The 15,770-nt window shown below is 37.1% G+C and overlaps 1 protein-coding gene across 1 annotated transcript; it reads right to left on the bottom strand.

The window, feature by feature from the left end:
* Nucleotides 1–6,074: 6,074 nt before the first annotated feature.
* On the bottom strand, nucleotides 6,075–14,331 carry LOC127660929 (rho-related GTP-binding protein RhoU-like). Its single transcript, XM_052151418.1, has 3 exons — nucleotides 13,653–14,331; nucleotides 12,600–12,658; nucleotides 6,075–9,732 (listed from the first exon to the last, which is right to left on the bottom strand). Exons 1-3 carry the CDS (start codon nucleotides 13,900–13,902, stop codon nucleotides 9,283–9,285), a joined length of 759 nt encoding a protein of 252 aa, XP_052007378.1. The 5' UTR covers nucleotides 13,903–14,331; the 3' UTR covers nucleotides 6,075–9,282.
* Between the last annotated feature and the right edge of the window lie 1,439 nt (nucleotides 14,332–15,770).

Consider the following 15,770-nt stretch of genomic DNA (forward strand, 5'->3'; position numbering starts at 1 on the left):
CCCTAACTCCTAACTTGTTTTATTTTCGGATACTACTAATGGTGCCATAATCAGCATCCGAAGAAGACCACTAGTGCCAACAGAGGATACTGCAATTTTGACTTTTTCCTAGGAAAGGTTGTACAGGGTCAAGTGAGGTATCACAATAATCAGCATGATGAGCAGATGATGAATATATTCGTTTTATATATATTTAAAAAAAAACGTTCCTGATTTTTGAAGGCCTCAGTTACACTTTTTGGACGAGAAATTCGTTTTGGATCCATGATAGGTATCCGACCCCTATCGTTAGGAATTGGGACCCACTGTTTTGGATCCAACCCACTGTGGGGAATGGGACTTTTGGCTTTAGAGCTGGCATATGGTCTGCCAGCCATATCCCCGAATATGAGTTAGGGATCCAACTGCAATAGTTTTACCCTAGATGTAATAGCTCAATTATTTCAATGAGGGGTGCCATTGGTTTATATGGAAGTGCGCTACCTTCTGTATCCCCATATGGGCTACAATCCTAACTACTACGGTAATAATATGGTAAACCTTATCTCCTCAACCATTGGTCCTAGACGTCTGGTCACTTGAACTATGGACTCTGCTATTGGTCAGGTCACTCCTAGGCCATGATACTACTTTGGCTCCAAAGTTCATTTCTTGACATTATCTGCTAATTTGATCACTTGATTTCAATGGACCTTTATGACAATGGGCGTGCCCATGGGATACTCTCCACCTAGGCACTCAAAAGTAAAAAAAAAAATAATAATTATGGAAGGAAAGGTCAGAGACAAAACAAACTCAGTAGGGGGCTTCAGGGGGCCTTTCGGGCCCGTCTTGTAAGTTTCCGAGCCGTAGTTCCCAGAGAGCAGGAAAATGGTAGGGGAGGGTCGTACAGGGTGGAAACTCAATATGGGGTCTTAGGGTACCCTCCCAAGGCACGTCTGTGAGTTTCAGAGCTCTAAATGCCTCGGTGTCGTCTGTGTTTTACAGTGGTAAAACTTTGAACACCTATATCTCTGCACCCATTGGTCGGCTTCATCCCAGGCCATACCCAGAAATAATTTTTGGCTCCCAAAGTTTCCTGACTCCTAACTCCTGCATTGGTCAGTTGACTTCAATGGACCTCTATAGCAATGCCTGTGCCCTCAGAGACATATATAGCACCCCCTAGTCACTTCAAAGTGAGGAATTTTGTTTGGGGGGAAGGAGAGGTTGCACACAGCCGCATCAGGGGGACGTCCGGAGCCTCAATTTAATGGATGAAAAGCTATTAAATGACTGAAAAGCCATTAAATAGCCAACAATATTATATTTAATGGCAGGTTCCCATTAAGACATTAAAGTCTTACATTTCCATTAAAACGTATCCCATATATTCCAACAACATTCCCAATATTCGTAGCATAAGGTATTTAACAAATTCATTGAAGAAATGTATTGTAAATGAAGTAAATCATATTTCCTGGGTAATAATGGTGGAAATATTCAATAACTTTTGTAACCATGACTTGAAAGGGATGGTTCACCCAAAAATGAAACTTCTCATCTACTTCTCATTTACTCACCCTTGTGCCAACCCAGGTGTGTATGATTTTCTTTCTTCTGCAGAACAAAAAGGAATATTTTTAGAACAATATCTCAGTTCTGTAGGTCCATACAACGCAAGTGAATTGTGATAAGGGCTTTGAAGTGTAAAAAAGCAGATAAAGTCAGCATAAATATAATCTATGAGACTCCAGTGGTTTAATCAATGTCTTCTGAAGAGATCCAGTTGGTTTTGGGTGAGAACAGATCAAAATATAACTCTTTTTCACTGTGCATCTTGCCAATGGCATGGTTTTAAGCCTGATTACACTTCCTAGTGCTTGACACATGCGCAGAGCCCTAGATGGAGTTATACTAAGTGTAATAATGATTGCCAAGGCACACCTTTATGAACAAACCAAATATAGTTTAAGTAGCATTTTACATATTGTCATTACAATGAGCAGCTGCTTGTTGGAGGATAAGTGATAAACTACTGGACAAAGTGTGACTGAGGAGATAAACTAAGTAAATGAACACAGTTCACACATGAACATATGTGGTTACATATCACAATAAAGGATATCCAGAGAAACAATAGATTTGCTTTTATATAACGTAGATTGACCAAAATTGTAATTCTGTCCCATGACTTTTTCAAAACTACAGCTGATGTGATAGAGCTCTTTCTATTGTGTTCTTTAATTGTTTGCCACAAACAGTCATGAGTCATCCAAAAACAGTGGCAAAAAGTTGTTGAGCGGGGGGGAATCTGGCCCAAAAGTTGTTGAGTGGGGGGTATCGCTGTCCATTTTTGCATATCGCTGCCCCCTTTGGCATATTGTAGCCGGCCCACTGGGAAAAGTCCCAGTTCTCCCGATGGCCAGTCCGCCCCTGTCCTAAGATCAGCATCCTGCTCCTCCTTAAAGTATGCTTTAGCATCCAGTATAATTACCTTCTTCCACTGTCATTACCCTCATTTAGTTTTATTTTGTTTGTATTGTTCTGAATTTCTGAGGTAAACCCTGTAACCTCAAATTATCCATAGGAGCAAAAGTTTTGCATAAGAGTTAGAAATTATCTGTGAAAGAGATTTCTCTGTTGTTTTTCTTCTTTTCAAAATGGTGTAGGTGAAAATTGCTTCTTGGCTACATGGGACGTGGCAATGGCTTTCTCAGACACCATGATACTCTGGAATTCCTCACGACCGGATTTCAGAGTGCGATTAGCTCTTTGTGGGAGCCCTAACATTGGCACGCAGCTCTTGCTTCAGTCCTGACCCATAATCACACAAAGCATCAGGCCGAGTGGAAAAGCTACCAGACTCAGAGATTTTGGGTAGCTGGTAGATTGAATTAACCCTCACCTGCATTGTCAGCAGTCACAGCACAATGTAGGCCAGCAAAGATTTCTGTTAACTGTGTTTGGCATGAATGTGTGCACGGACACTAATAACTCAACAGAGCTACTTAGTGTGGTGATGTCACTGAATGAAGTAATGCAGGAATTTTCCCAAGGTCTCGAGAAAACATATCAAGTATTAAAGAAGATTGATTCACCTCACAAAAACTCCATAGTTGACTCTTATTTCTGCTAAGAATGTCCTTAAATGTGGAAGATGTGAAGAGATTATATTGCATGACATGTACCCGCAAAGGACATATAATTAACTGTGAGCTGACTGCAATAAAAAGAGCAGCACTGTGATTGTCTGATAAAGAGATCTGTGACCAGCAGATCGGCTCTTTTCCTGTCTTTCCTTTTTCAAGTCAGCACAGTGGAATATGACCTACCCTCATTTCCTTCTTGGACAGGAGTCCCTGGGAGGCAAATCCTCCTGCATCTTGTATTGCTGTTTCATGATACTCCACTTATACCCAGTATATAAAAGCCAAGTAGCATGGACATTAGAGTAAGCGTACTGTTAAGAGTCAAAGATCAACTGAGGAATAACTTGAATACCACCCTAGGTGAGATTCAAACACAACCTTTGGAGTACTAGGCCAGAGCTTTACCCACTGTACCACATAGCCATGCCAGTTGCCAAAGTGTCATCAGAGTCCGTGCAGAAGAGCATTGCCAAGAAGATTTGTCAAACGTTTTGAATACAAACAATCAATATGAAAGTTTTGATCAATGACACCCAGCAAGTTTTACTTGGATAGGACAAAGTGTTGACAAGATACAGCATGATTTCTGTTTTTTGTCAAAAAAATCATTTGGCCGCAATACCAACCTGGTCTCATAGAATCACGTAACTATACCTTCATTTTTGCACAATTATATTTTCACGGCTCGTATTATATATTGCCACAGTTTCTTGGTGAAATGACCAATAGAGGTGGTAAAAGAATAATGAATTTCATTTACTTTCACACAAATCACGTGTAAAACGGCAGATTATTATTTTTTATAATTACATTTTGCACTGATCCTCACGTCATCTAATAACATTTCAAACACCTACTACAGAGCATGACTTATAAGGCGATACATTTTTAGGTTTGCATTACATAACGAAATATGTGAACAAATTGCGCAGTAGCATATGTGATAGAATGTTGCACTTGCGATGCACGCCGACATGTGAAGCAAAAGAGTCATAGAAGCATTACAAAATTATGTGGTTTCTCCAGCAATTTTGTATTTCATGTCACGTTTGTTTTTTTTTATGAAAGTATTTGTTAGGTTTAAGGATTAGGGAAGGGAAGCTGGTTTTGCGCTCAGTAATTTTTTTTTAATGTTTTACTTCTAAAGAAATTAATTGATATTTTGAAACATGTATAAAATTGAAAGCACTGATGAAGCACTCCGGTGATATCAGTAACCTTATAAAAGCTGTTTTATTCTACATGGAGAGGTTCCCCTTATGGGGGCTGCCATGTTAGAATCACAGACCAGCTGAATACTACTGGCTTAATCTCAGAAAATTATTAGACCCTTTCACTCAGGGATTAAATGAATCATGTCTGTGAATTGTGAATTTCTACAATGGCATCAAAAACTGAAAACTATTGCATTTGAATAATGCTGCTTCCAAGCCGCTGGGTGTCAGTTTAAACCCAAGAGCACCTTTAAGAAATCACATAAGATCATAGTGCAAAAACTTCACCACAGTCACATATTTTTTTTGTAACAATTGCAAAAACAATTGTCAGGATCTTATTCAGTGACTTCTGTGAAAAATCAAAAGATCATCTGAGGCAAATTTGGTGTACAAGATTTGTAGGAGTAGCAAGAAAGAATATTCAAAAACATATTGTATGATTTGGAAAGATCAAGATGGCAGTAAGCGAACACCAGATTCAGCCAACTTGGAGTCAGGACTGAAAGCAGCAGAAGAAACATTATCATTGTTATTATTTTTCTAGAATGAAGCAATTGAAGAAAAGTCCAATTTTGATCTGATGGTGGTCCTAAAGATTTTGACTTGGATACCCCAAAATTGGCCAGGGGAAGATTCAGATCCTTCCCAATCCATGCACCAAGTTTCACAACTTTCCTCCAAACTGTTTTATTGGATGTAATAGACTCCGATGGCAGAACACAAAAATTGCTAACAAAAACAAGATGATTCATATTTCACCTACTTGCTGTCATCATAGGTTTGATGAGGTGAAATGTCTCTACCATAGTGTTGACAGTGGTTTTAATATCGTCCATCAGTGGACACTGATTTCCAGATCTGTTTCAGCTGTGGATATTTTATGGAACTCATCCACTGGAGCTACAGATGAGCTAACAAAATCTAATCAGTGCAGCCTGTAATGTTTGATTCATTCTAGCCCAAATGTTAAAGGCTATTTCAGCATGAGATCTTTTGGTAGAGAGGACTGAAAGATGATGTTTTTCTTTGTTCATCTGCCACACAGAAAAATGCAGTATGAAGCAATTTTATAAAGTGGCCCAAATATGTCATTGTAACCAGTTTAGGCAGCATTTCAGCTGTTGAAGAAAGCAGCTCAATAGAACTAATGAACCCAGACGCCACTTTAATTGTCTTGAGTGATTGTGGAAATGTGATTTAAAGCCAGATAAAACATACAACCATAGCCCAACTGTCAAAGACATCACAGAGCAACTACCATAACAGCTTTTTCCAAATTCAGAAGAATTCTTGCTCACATTCATTGCAATGCCTGCAGCTCTAGTCCAGCCTATTTACAGTACACTAAGGTTTTAAAACCGTATAGAATATCCATGGCTTTTTGATTAACATTAATTTATCTGTGATTCTCTTGGCCAAGGCATTACTTGATTGCTAACTAGCTGTCAGTGATTGTGTGGATTTTCTTATTAGGAATGATAAGACCACATGCAACATCAGACAGTGAATGGTACATAACCTGGTATTGGACAGACATGGCTACGCCTGCAATGCAAGAGTGTGTTTACAAAGCATTAACTATAAAAAGCATTGAGATTATAAAATCATCCCCTATATCTGTGCTACAAAGCCATGAATGGCTTTTTATTGAAAGCATATTCCAGGAAAATTAACACAGTAAAAGAAGATGCACAGACAAAGAGTACAAAAAGAAAAGTATATTTATTTTGTGAAAGATAACCTACAGGCATGTCTGTTATTACATGTCAGTTTCATCTGAACTACCACCAGATCCTGAACAGTTCCGTCTGGTGGGACGCTGCAGCAATGAGCTCACTCACAAAGTAAATATACATCACTGCAATGCAACTCACATGCACAAAAAAATCAGTGAATAAACAAATAGCATCTGTTTGAAGTGAACATTTGGCTACTTGTCAAAAATCTCTGACCAAGCTATTGATCTTTCCCTGAAAGTATACAGCACTGTAGCACTCATATGGTTCGGTCAGTCTGAACTAAAAAGGGATTGTTCACTGACAAGAGAAAATTCTGTGTTCATTGTTTCATAGAAAACAGTAAGTCATACAGGTTTAGAACAATGTTTAAGTAAATAAATGTATTGTAAACTACATGTATTGTTTCAACATATGTAATTCTGAAATTCACATTATATGACCACAAATATATTTTTTGATAAATGATTAACTACAATGTACTGTTTACAGCATGCCTATCCTTTCCACAACATCACATTACATAGTTTGTTTTCTGACCAATATGATTGTTTGATTTGGGGGTACAACTCACATTATGCCATCACCTTCAACACTTGCAGTTTACAGGACTATAATCACTTGCTGAGAGCCACTTACTTTCAACAGTCTCAACACTCTTTAAACACTTTGCCACAATCCCCTGCTGAAAAGATACCAGCTTACAGTATGTTGTGTTTTGGGTGATGGTGTCCCAACCAGACATCGTAACTAGACTAAACAGCGAGAATTCCATGGTCAAAAAGCTTACACCTTCAGAATCAGCAGCTACAGAGAAATGTAACATAACTCATAATTAGGGTTTATTCTTAAAACAAGAAAAACTATTTGTCAATGGGGTAAGAAAAATAAACTTGTTTTAAGCATAAACATTAGTAGATTTTGTTATCAAATATCCAAATATCTTGTAATTTTTCTTCTCAAGTAAATTTATATTGTTAGAAGAATGTTTTTTACTGAAAAAAAAAGAAAGACTAAAATAATGTAAAGTGATGCTGGTGTAAGCTGGTCTTTTTTAGCAGGATCAGGCATAATCTAACACTAAAAGTGGCATACAAAGAACTGTGAGCAATTACTGTATCTCTGTTAATTCAGGGTTCATTTGGTGCTCATGAAGGAAAATGTTTGCCACTAGTGATGCAGTAATTCTTCAACATCTACCCCAGCTTATGTAGTGAACCATTAACTTTTTATTACTGTCATTCACTTTGCACTTGATCACATATCGCATAGCAGCAGATGACTTTTCCAGTTCATCTGATGTGAAAGCTTGATATAAAGTGTAATTTGTCCTGGAACAATCCAACACAAATGTTATAAAGACTTTCTTCAATGATAGGACCATAACGTTTATCAAAGTATGATGTGGAGGACATTGTTGTTTTTTATGGAAACAAACACACATCTAGAACTATAGACAATTTTCTTACATTAAAAGATTTTCTGTGACAATTTTGACATAAAAAAATGGTATAAATCGCATTGCCATGAAGAGTCTGGAATGTAGATGTAATAATAACTTCTTTTTTTTCATTTATTTTAATGGGAAGTAATTAGAAAGAAATGATGACCACTGGTCTGTAATTCCCAGTTGAAAATGTGGAAACAAATTTGTGTTGGTTAGTCTGTCATCTCAAATGAATGAACAATGTATAAATACAAATACTTAAGTACATCTGTGTCCAACAGATTTCAACTTTGTTGAACCTGAACTGAATCGCTTATCCCAAAACATTGTGTTGTTGATGAAACTCCAGGTTCAATGACCAGATATACAGTCCAACTGGCCAACTAAGTCTACTTGCACTTACAAATGCCCTGACCTCACAGCATGTTTGGGTGTGGACTTAACTCCAAATGTAAACAAGAGAGCCTGGAGAGATGTCCCAGTGTCTTGCTGACTCTAAAATTGACTATCATTCACCCTAACAGCACAACCAAATACATGTCAGTGATGTCAAGTTGACAGTGTGCCCAAACATCTGCTTTTAATCTAGATAACAATTAAAGGGATAGTTCTCCCAAAAATGAAAATTCTCTAATTTACTCACCCTCACGCCATCCCAGATGTCTATGACTTTCTTTCTTCAGCAAGAAGACAAATAAAGATTTTTAGAAGAATATTTCAGCTCTGTAGGTCCATACAATGCAAGTGAATGGTGACCAGACCTTTCGAGCTCCAAAAAGCATATAAATGCAGCATAAAAGTAATTATACTACTCCAGTAGTTAAATCTTATGTCTTTAGAAGGGATCGTCAACGATCTCTCTCTCCCGCACGACACCCTGCAGTCGACCTTTATACCTCGGAGGCTTGATTAGCTTAATACGGGACTGGGTGCGTAGGATCACGACCCGGCCCCGCCCTCCGCCCTGCCACACAGATCAATATTTAAGTCCTTTTTTACTATAAATATCCACTTTCACATTCTGAAAGAACTCAAATATTCTTTTAAAAATCTTTGTGTTCAGCAGAAGTAAGAAAAACATAAACATCTGGGATGGCATGAGGGTGAGTTAATGATGAGACAATTTTAATTTTTGATTGAACTATCCCTTTAATGCTTTGACAAATACATGACAGAACATACAACAAGTTATACTGTTCATGTAAGTAATAAGGAATTCTTTGTGGGTTTATAGAAATGTAGAACGTTAAAACACCAACACTAGGCTTTGTTGAAATTGATCAAGGTGGTCTTTGCTTCTTACAGTGTAGCGAAACTTGGATGGAGGAGTGCAGTTCTGGAAAGGTGGTAGTCTAATTTGATCTGTAGTAATAAGGCAGCTCTTAAGTCCACTTAAACCCTCCTCAACAGGAGATAAGGTAAAGACAGACAGATGACTCCTACCCTGAATTGTTCAAATGACCATTTGAGGTTAAACTGGAATTTTCCAAAAGTAGAACAGATCTTCAAGTGTACAGTGAAATTCTTTTGTCCATTGTAGCAGATGGCTTGGAAACTGCTGGCTATGAATCATTCCATTTTTTAAGACAAAAAAGATAACAGATTTTTTCTACAGATTATGTCCTCTTCAATGTCTCATGACCACCTCTGCTCCAGTTAATCCACTAAAGCAGATAGATTTGTTTCCATTTGTATTTTTAAAAAGCAAGTTCTAATCAAACCGCGTCCACAAAAACAAAAACATTTTTCTTCTATGCCAGACAGCAGTATTTTTTCCACCAAGACTTGGAGAGATTCTTCATTTTATCAGGCGTGCGCTTCTTCAGTCTTTTCTGCTGGCTGTCAGAGTACTGGATGCTGGCCACTATGGCTGTGTCAAACACCTCCTTGAGGTTCTTCTGGGTGAGTGCTGAGCACTCCATATATGAGACAGCCTGCATTTCTTCAGCACATAAGCAGGCTTCTTGGGTGTCCACTGGACGCTCTTTATATTTCGCAAGCTGGATAAGCACTTTGACATCTTGCCGGAGGTCACCTTGAGTGCCTACCAGCAGTATAGGTGCCTTCGGGCAGTGCCGACGGATCTCAGGCACCCACTTCTCCCTCACATTCTGGAAGGAGGTGGGACTTACCACACTGAAGCAGAGCAGGAAGACGTCAGCATTGGTGTAACACAGCGGCCGTAGCTTGTCAAACTCATCCTGCCCAGAGTAACGAAAGAATCAGTAGTGATAAACATCAATGTTATGCATATAGGAGAACAAAATCACTTGTTGTTTTGGATTACTGAAAGTAGTTAAATGTGTGAACAGCTCCTGTGGGTTTCTGTTCAGCAGTCTCAATTTAATTATGTCAAGTTTTCTTTTACATTAACCTTTATAATATTCATTACACAACCATTAGTTCCAGTCCTCTAATCTATTTAGTATAAAAACCTTGGGATGCTTCACTGTTTTTATAACGTGCTTGTCTGTGTTTGTACTGCTGTCAGTCTATCCAAAATCAACTCAGAATTAACTTTTTGTTTATGGGTAATTCTAACAAAACCTGTCAGGAAAATGTCCTGGTAATATTTAACCCCAAATCAAATAATAATAACAATGGGATTATTTTTTGCATAACTACAATGATAGTAATATTTAGGACCATTAAGATTTTTTGCATTGTGAAATTATTTTCAGGATACATAAGCACATACCCCCACCCGGCAACTGTAATTGCCGTAATGCACCCTGATGCTTTACATTTACTTTTCCCATTGTTTTCAATTATATAATTTTCATTACAGTAACACATTATTATTATAATTTTTTTTGCTGTTGTCCAAATATTGTATTAACTAAAATCAGAAAAAATTAAGGCAGTCCCAAAAGATGTATAAATACATCTTTAAATGTTGCAGTAATGGGAATTGGGGGTTAAAATGTGAATATCTATCATGAAAATAATGTTAAACTGTAAAAAATACAAACAAAATTATGACCCTAAAATAGTCTTTATTTTCTGTGTCCAAAATATAATTTCTATCTCTTTATTATTTTAAAAATAAAATAGCACCGGGACATTTTCTGGACAGGTTTTGTGAGAATCACCCTTTTAAAACTGCAATATAAAAGCAATATCACACTACCAATCATGCTATCATACAGAATATCAGCTGATATTCAGTACAACAGCACTTCTGATGATGACAGACAATTGTTAGATTTTTAAATTCCTCTATACAGCAAAAAATATTTGCTTTGACATCTTGATTTGATACAGATTTTCCATACAGAAAAGTATTATCAGAATATGCATTTGTACTTTTGTGTAATCTGAATTCATGCTGTCATGACTGTCAAACAAATAAACAGGCTTATCTAGAGTATTTGTCCTTGAATCTATTCAAATTCACTATTTCCAAGTCATGCTTATGATGCTTATGTGATGTCAGCAGCGTGAGCGATAAAGTCTGCAACACAAAAATAAAATCTGTTGTTTATTACAGCTGCATTCCATCTCTTTGACTCCCCCTTTGAGTCTCCAGCTTGGTTCCTGTTGATACGCCACAGCCCCTCTCATATTAGTTAATTGGATACATCCTAACCCATGAAAACAATCCTGTCCAACACCAGAATTTATATACCTGTGTGCATATATGCAAGTACGTTTGTGTGTGTTTTATGTGACTGAAAAATAATTGCTGTTTGTTTTATGCTTTTCCCAGTTGGGATGCAACGATACCACTTTTTCTCTCCCAAACGGATTTTGACATCTGAACTCTCTTTATCGGCAAATACCGACCCCGATCGATACGATTGTTTTTTACTTTATCAGTTTAGAATATTTATACCTCACTGTGTAGAACTGATTGGGGGTACTCTTGTATATATAAAGCAACACAAACATCTATCTATATGTTATTTAATTAAAAACAGAGAAAACAATTATTATTACATAAAAAATGTGTAGCCTGTTAAGAAAAACTTTATTTTTAAATAGTCTGCTGGATAATGCAGCATCAAAATTAATAGTAAGTCCATGAAAAGAAGCCAGTTCTCTTTGCACATTTTTTTTTTCTCAACTTTAAATGGATTCAGACCACTTTTTTGTTCACTTCAGTTGTAATAGGATATTACATAGCCTTTCTCTCAGCTCGAACCAGCTTGTATCCCAGACTGGTCTGTATGCTTGTTTAAGATGGGTTTTGGAAACTTCTCAGCTGGTCAGACAAAGACCAACTAGAACAGGCTGGGAGACCAGTTAGATCATTTGAAACCAGCTAAGACCAGCAAGACAACTTAAAATGTAGTTACAGCAGGGTATGTTGGGATTCTTTTAAATACTCTGTATATACTGCATTAACTAAATGTACTTTTCCGCTGTCTGTTGCTCTCTCTTTCTCTTCCTCCCCCTTCTCCACAAGCCTAAACAGGGCTGATCTGAATCTCTCTTGGCTTTCCTCCCTTCAGAGTCTCTCCTTAGCTTGCTAAAATCTTCAAAAACACTCTGATCTCACGTTTCCAGTGACTAGCCCCAGCTGTACCTCAGCTGAAAGTAGGTCTCCCTTTCACTCGGATCAGGTCCAATTCATCACAATTAGACTGCTTCCCATTTGTGATCCCCTAGAGCTGGTTTAACCCTCCCAAAAAGGGAGAGACATACGTATTCCACTAACCTTTAGCCCTATAGTGTGTTCCCATAGGATGAAGCATACTCATCCTTACGTTTCTGGACTGTAAACTCCATCTGAACTTTACCAGAAACCTTTAACACGAGTAAGCAAAACAACACTGAATCACTTTCACTCTTGTCCCCCCTCCCTTATCTTACAGATAACCTTCCATATGACTAATTAGAACATGACTCAGGATTTACCACTAGTTAGTCTTCCTCTTTAGATTAAACCAATGTGCTGGCTTTTTCCATTCAAGACCAGAGAGCTACAACCAGCATGCTTTTGTGCAAACAATGTGTCATCATCTCTATACAATGACACCGTAGACATGAACCTGCGCTGTCTTCAATGTATATGAGAGGTGGTTTGATTTGGTCTGTTGGTGCTGAGATGGTTTGCTGGACTGACCTGACCCGCAGTGTCACAAAGCTGAAGTTTCACTGGCTTGCCATCCACAGCTACAACCGCTGCAAAGGGGAACAGATAGAATTTGACATTTGACGCCTTTCTTAATAATAATGTATTATTAAGACACACAGACTGTGATTAAAGGTATATTCTGGGTTTAATACAAGTTAAGCTCAGTCGACATCATTTGCGGCATAAAATTGATTACTACAAAAAATTATTTCGAATCATCCCCCCTTTTCTTTAAAAAAAAAGACAGAGGTTTCAATGAGGCACTTACAATGGCATGGGGCAAAATTTTGGAGGGTTTAAAGGCAGAATTTTGAAGCTTATATGTTTATAAAAGCACTTAAATTGATTCTTATATTAAAACTCATGTGTTATTTGAGCTGTTAAGTTGATTTATTAATAATTTTAGGGTTTGATGACATTATATCGTCATGGCAACGAAGTTGTAAAAGTGGATATAACTTTACACTGAAAAGGTGATTTTATCACACTAAAATCAAGTTAGCATGCATGTTGATGGCTATACTTTTGAAACAGTGAGTATTTTAACGTTTACAGATTCACCCCATTCACTTCCATTGTAAGTGCCTCACTGGAACCAAGATTTTTTTAAGAAAAGGAGTCAAAATAATAAATAAAATAATAAATAAATTAAATAATAAATAAGGAGACAAGTCAAAATCATTTTTGTGGTAATCAATATTATGCCACATATTCTGTCGATTGAGCTTAACTTGTATTGAAGACAGAATGTTCCTTTAATTAGACTGAAATTGCACGTGCCAACTGAACTCGCTGGCCTTAGAAAAACTGAAACATCACAAAAACATCAGACAGTCAACAATTACGTGGCCACATGATACATTAAATTAGGTCAGTGGTAAACTACAATCAATTCTCTTGGAGTATCATACTTCATTATGTGGGAGACTTATAAATGAACATAAATTAATAATACATTATTTTCCAAAAGAAAAGTCTTTTTTATTTTTTTTATCTTTATACAGTTTCACTATTGTTTACAGAAGTTGGAGTGGTATTTACCTGCAAAATTGTCAAAAGCTGTTGGAACATACTCAGTGGGATATCCATTGGTGGTATAGCTCACAATGAGACTAGTTTTCCCCACTGCACCATCACCGACCAGCACGCACTTCACCCGGCGATCCACTGCGGACCCGAAACGGCTCTTTACCGCTGATGACAAATCTCTGCCCCTGAATCTTCTCGGGGGTACCGGAGGTACAACCGTACCTGGAACAGGCTTATATTCTCTACCTCCCTGCGGAGGCATCTCTGAAAACACTGACTTTCCAGAAGTTTGAACGCCAGTTTTAGCAATCCATCTGACTTCTCACTTCTGAATGAGAGAGCGGAGTCTCCGGTTTTACAACGGTTTACATTGATAAGGAAAAACAGTCCGCTTACAGCCACATTTCAAATCAAGAATTGTTTGGATTATATGGAGGTAAAACATAATAACTCTGAAACAAAAATAAATACGAGTCCCACACATTCACTGACGTTATGCTCTCATGAGGCGAGCTCTTCTCCGCCCTCTCTAAAACTAACTGACCGAGGCACTTTACTCCCAAAAACCATGACTGGTTGTGTCACAAAGCCCAGTGAGCTGTCTACCTAGACAGCATTTTTAACCCCTTAGCGAGTGCTGCATTTTGAGCATCACAGGCGGTTTCGTGTCCGCTGCTCCAAGTGTGATGATGATGATGATTATGATGATGGCAAACACGCTGTTGTTTAGGAAGGCAGCTCACTGGCTGTGTGAGACAAAGCCTATGACATCATCCACTATGAGTTGTTCAGAGACCTGTTGTCATACTTGACAACTTGACCAGGTTCTCAAAAAATAACTGTGTGATTGAAAAGTGAACAAATATCCTATTACAACTGAAGTGAACATAAAAGTGGTCTAAATCCATAGATTATTGACAGACTGAAGGGCAGGAATTCAAGCATCTCGTAATTTCTTTAAGTTGTCCACTTATTAGTTTGATTAAGCATTCGTTTAAATATGGACACTTGATTTATCCCAATGGATATCAATTTGAAAATGAGCTTCTCGTGAATGTTTGTAGTAAAAGTGAATACTTTTAAATAAAAGTCATGCTTAAATAATTACTATAGCATTAAAATAACCACAGACTTCTTTTTTTAAATATAGGTAATAATGGTTTTGTTTTATGGCGCTTACATATATACATTTTCCCCAAAATATATTTTTTAATAAAAACACAATTATTAATATTATTACTAAAAAAATATAAATCATCGAGATATTAAGACAATTATGCATGTTAAACCAATAAATATTGACTACAATTTAATTTTAACACAAATACGCCATCTATTGGACAAACGTAAACGTAAAAGTCAGTAGAAATAAGATTTTAAAATCCCTCAATAACAAAAAAAAAAACGTTTTAATGAATTAATAAAGAATATGCCTATTAGTAATGCATATAACTTATATGAGTCACATATTAATGATTGTCATGAAATATTGCTCTTAATGTGCTTCTTAAAGTGATATAGTTCACCCAATCTCATTATTTACTCACCCTACTAATATCCATGTCTTCAAAAGTGATATGATAGGTGTGGGTGAGAAACAGGTCAATATTTAAGTCCTTTTTTACTATAAATCCTCCCCCTTACCCAGTAGGTGGCAATATGCACGAATAATGAGAGTCATAAAAAAGAAGAATGTGGAAGTGAAAGTGTAGATTCATAGTAAAATTACTTAAATATTTATCTGTTTCTCACCCACACATAGGCCTATCAAAAAGCTTCTGAATATATGGATTTAACCAGTGGAGTCTTATGGATTTTGTTTATGCTGCCTTTATGTCTTTTTCGGACCTTCAAAGTTTTGATCACCATTCACTTGCATTATATGGACCTACAGAGGCAAGATATTCTTCTAAAAATCTTCGTTTGTGTTCAAAAGATGAAAGAAAGTCATACACATCAGGGATGGCATGAGTAAAAGATGAGAAAATGATCATTTATGGGTGAACTATCCTTTAAAGCAGAACGCTCGTCGCAGCTCTTTTTCTAAAACACTTTTAAAAACAAAATAATTGAGGTCTTCTCACTAATTATATTTTTTAATAAAAAATAAATTAAAAAAATAGAATTCAT

This window comes from Xyrauchen texanus, chromosome 20 (genome assembly GCF_025860055.1).
Source record: "Xyrauchen texanus isolate HMW12.3.18 chromosome 20, RBS_HiC_50CHRs, whole genome shotgun sequence".
Lineage (NCBI taxonomy): Eukaryota > Metazoa > Chordata > Actinopteri > Cypriniformes > Catostomidae > Xyrauchen > Xyrauchen texanus.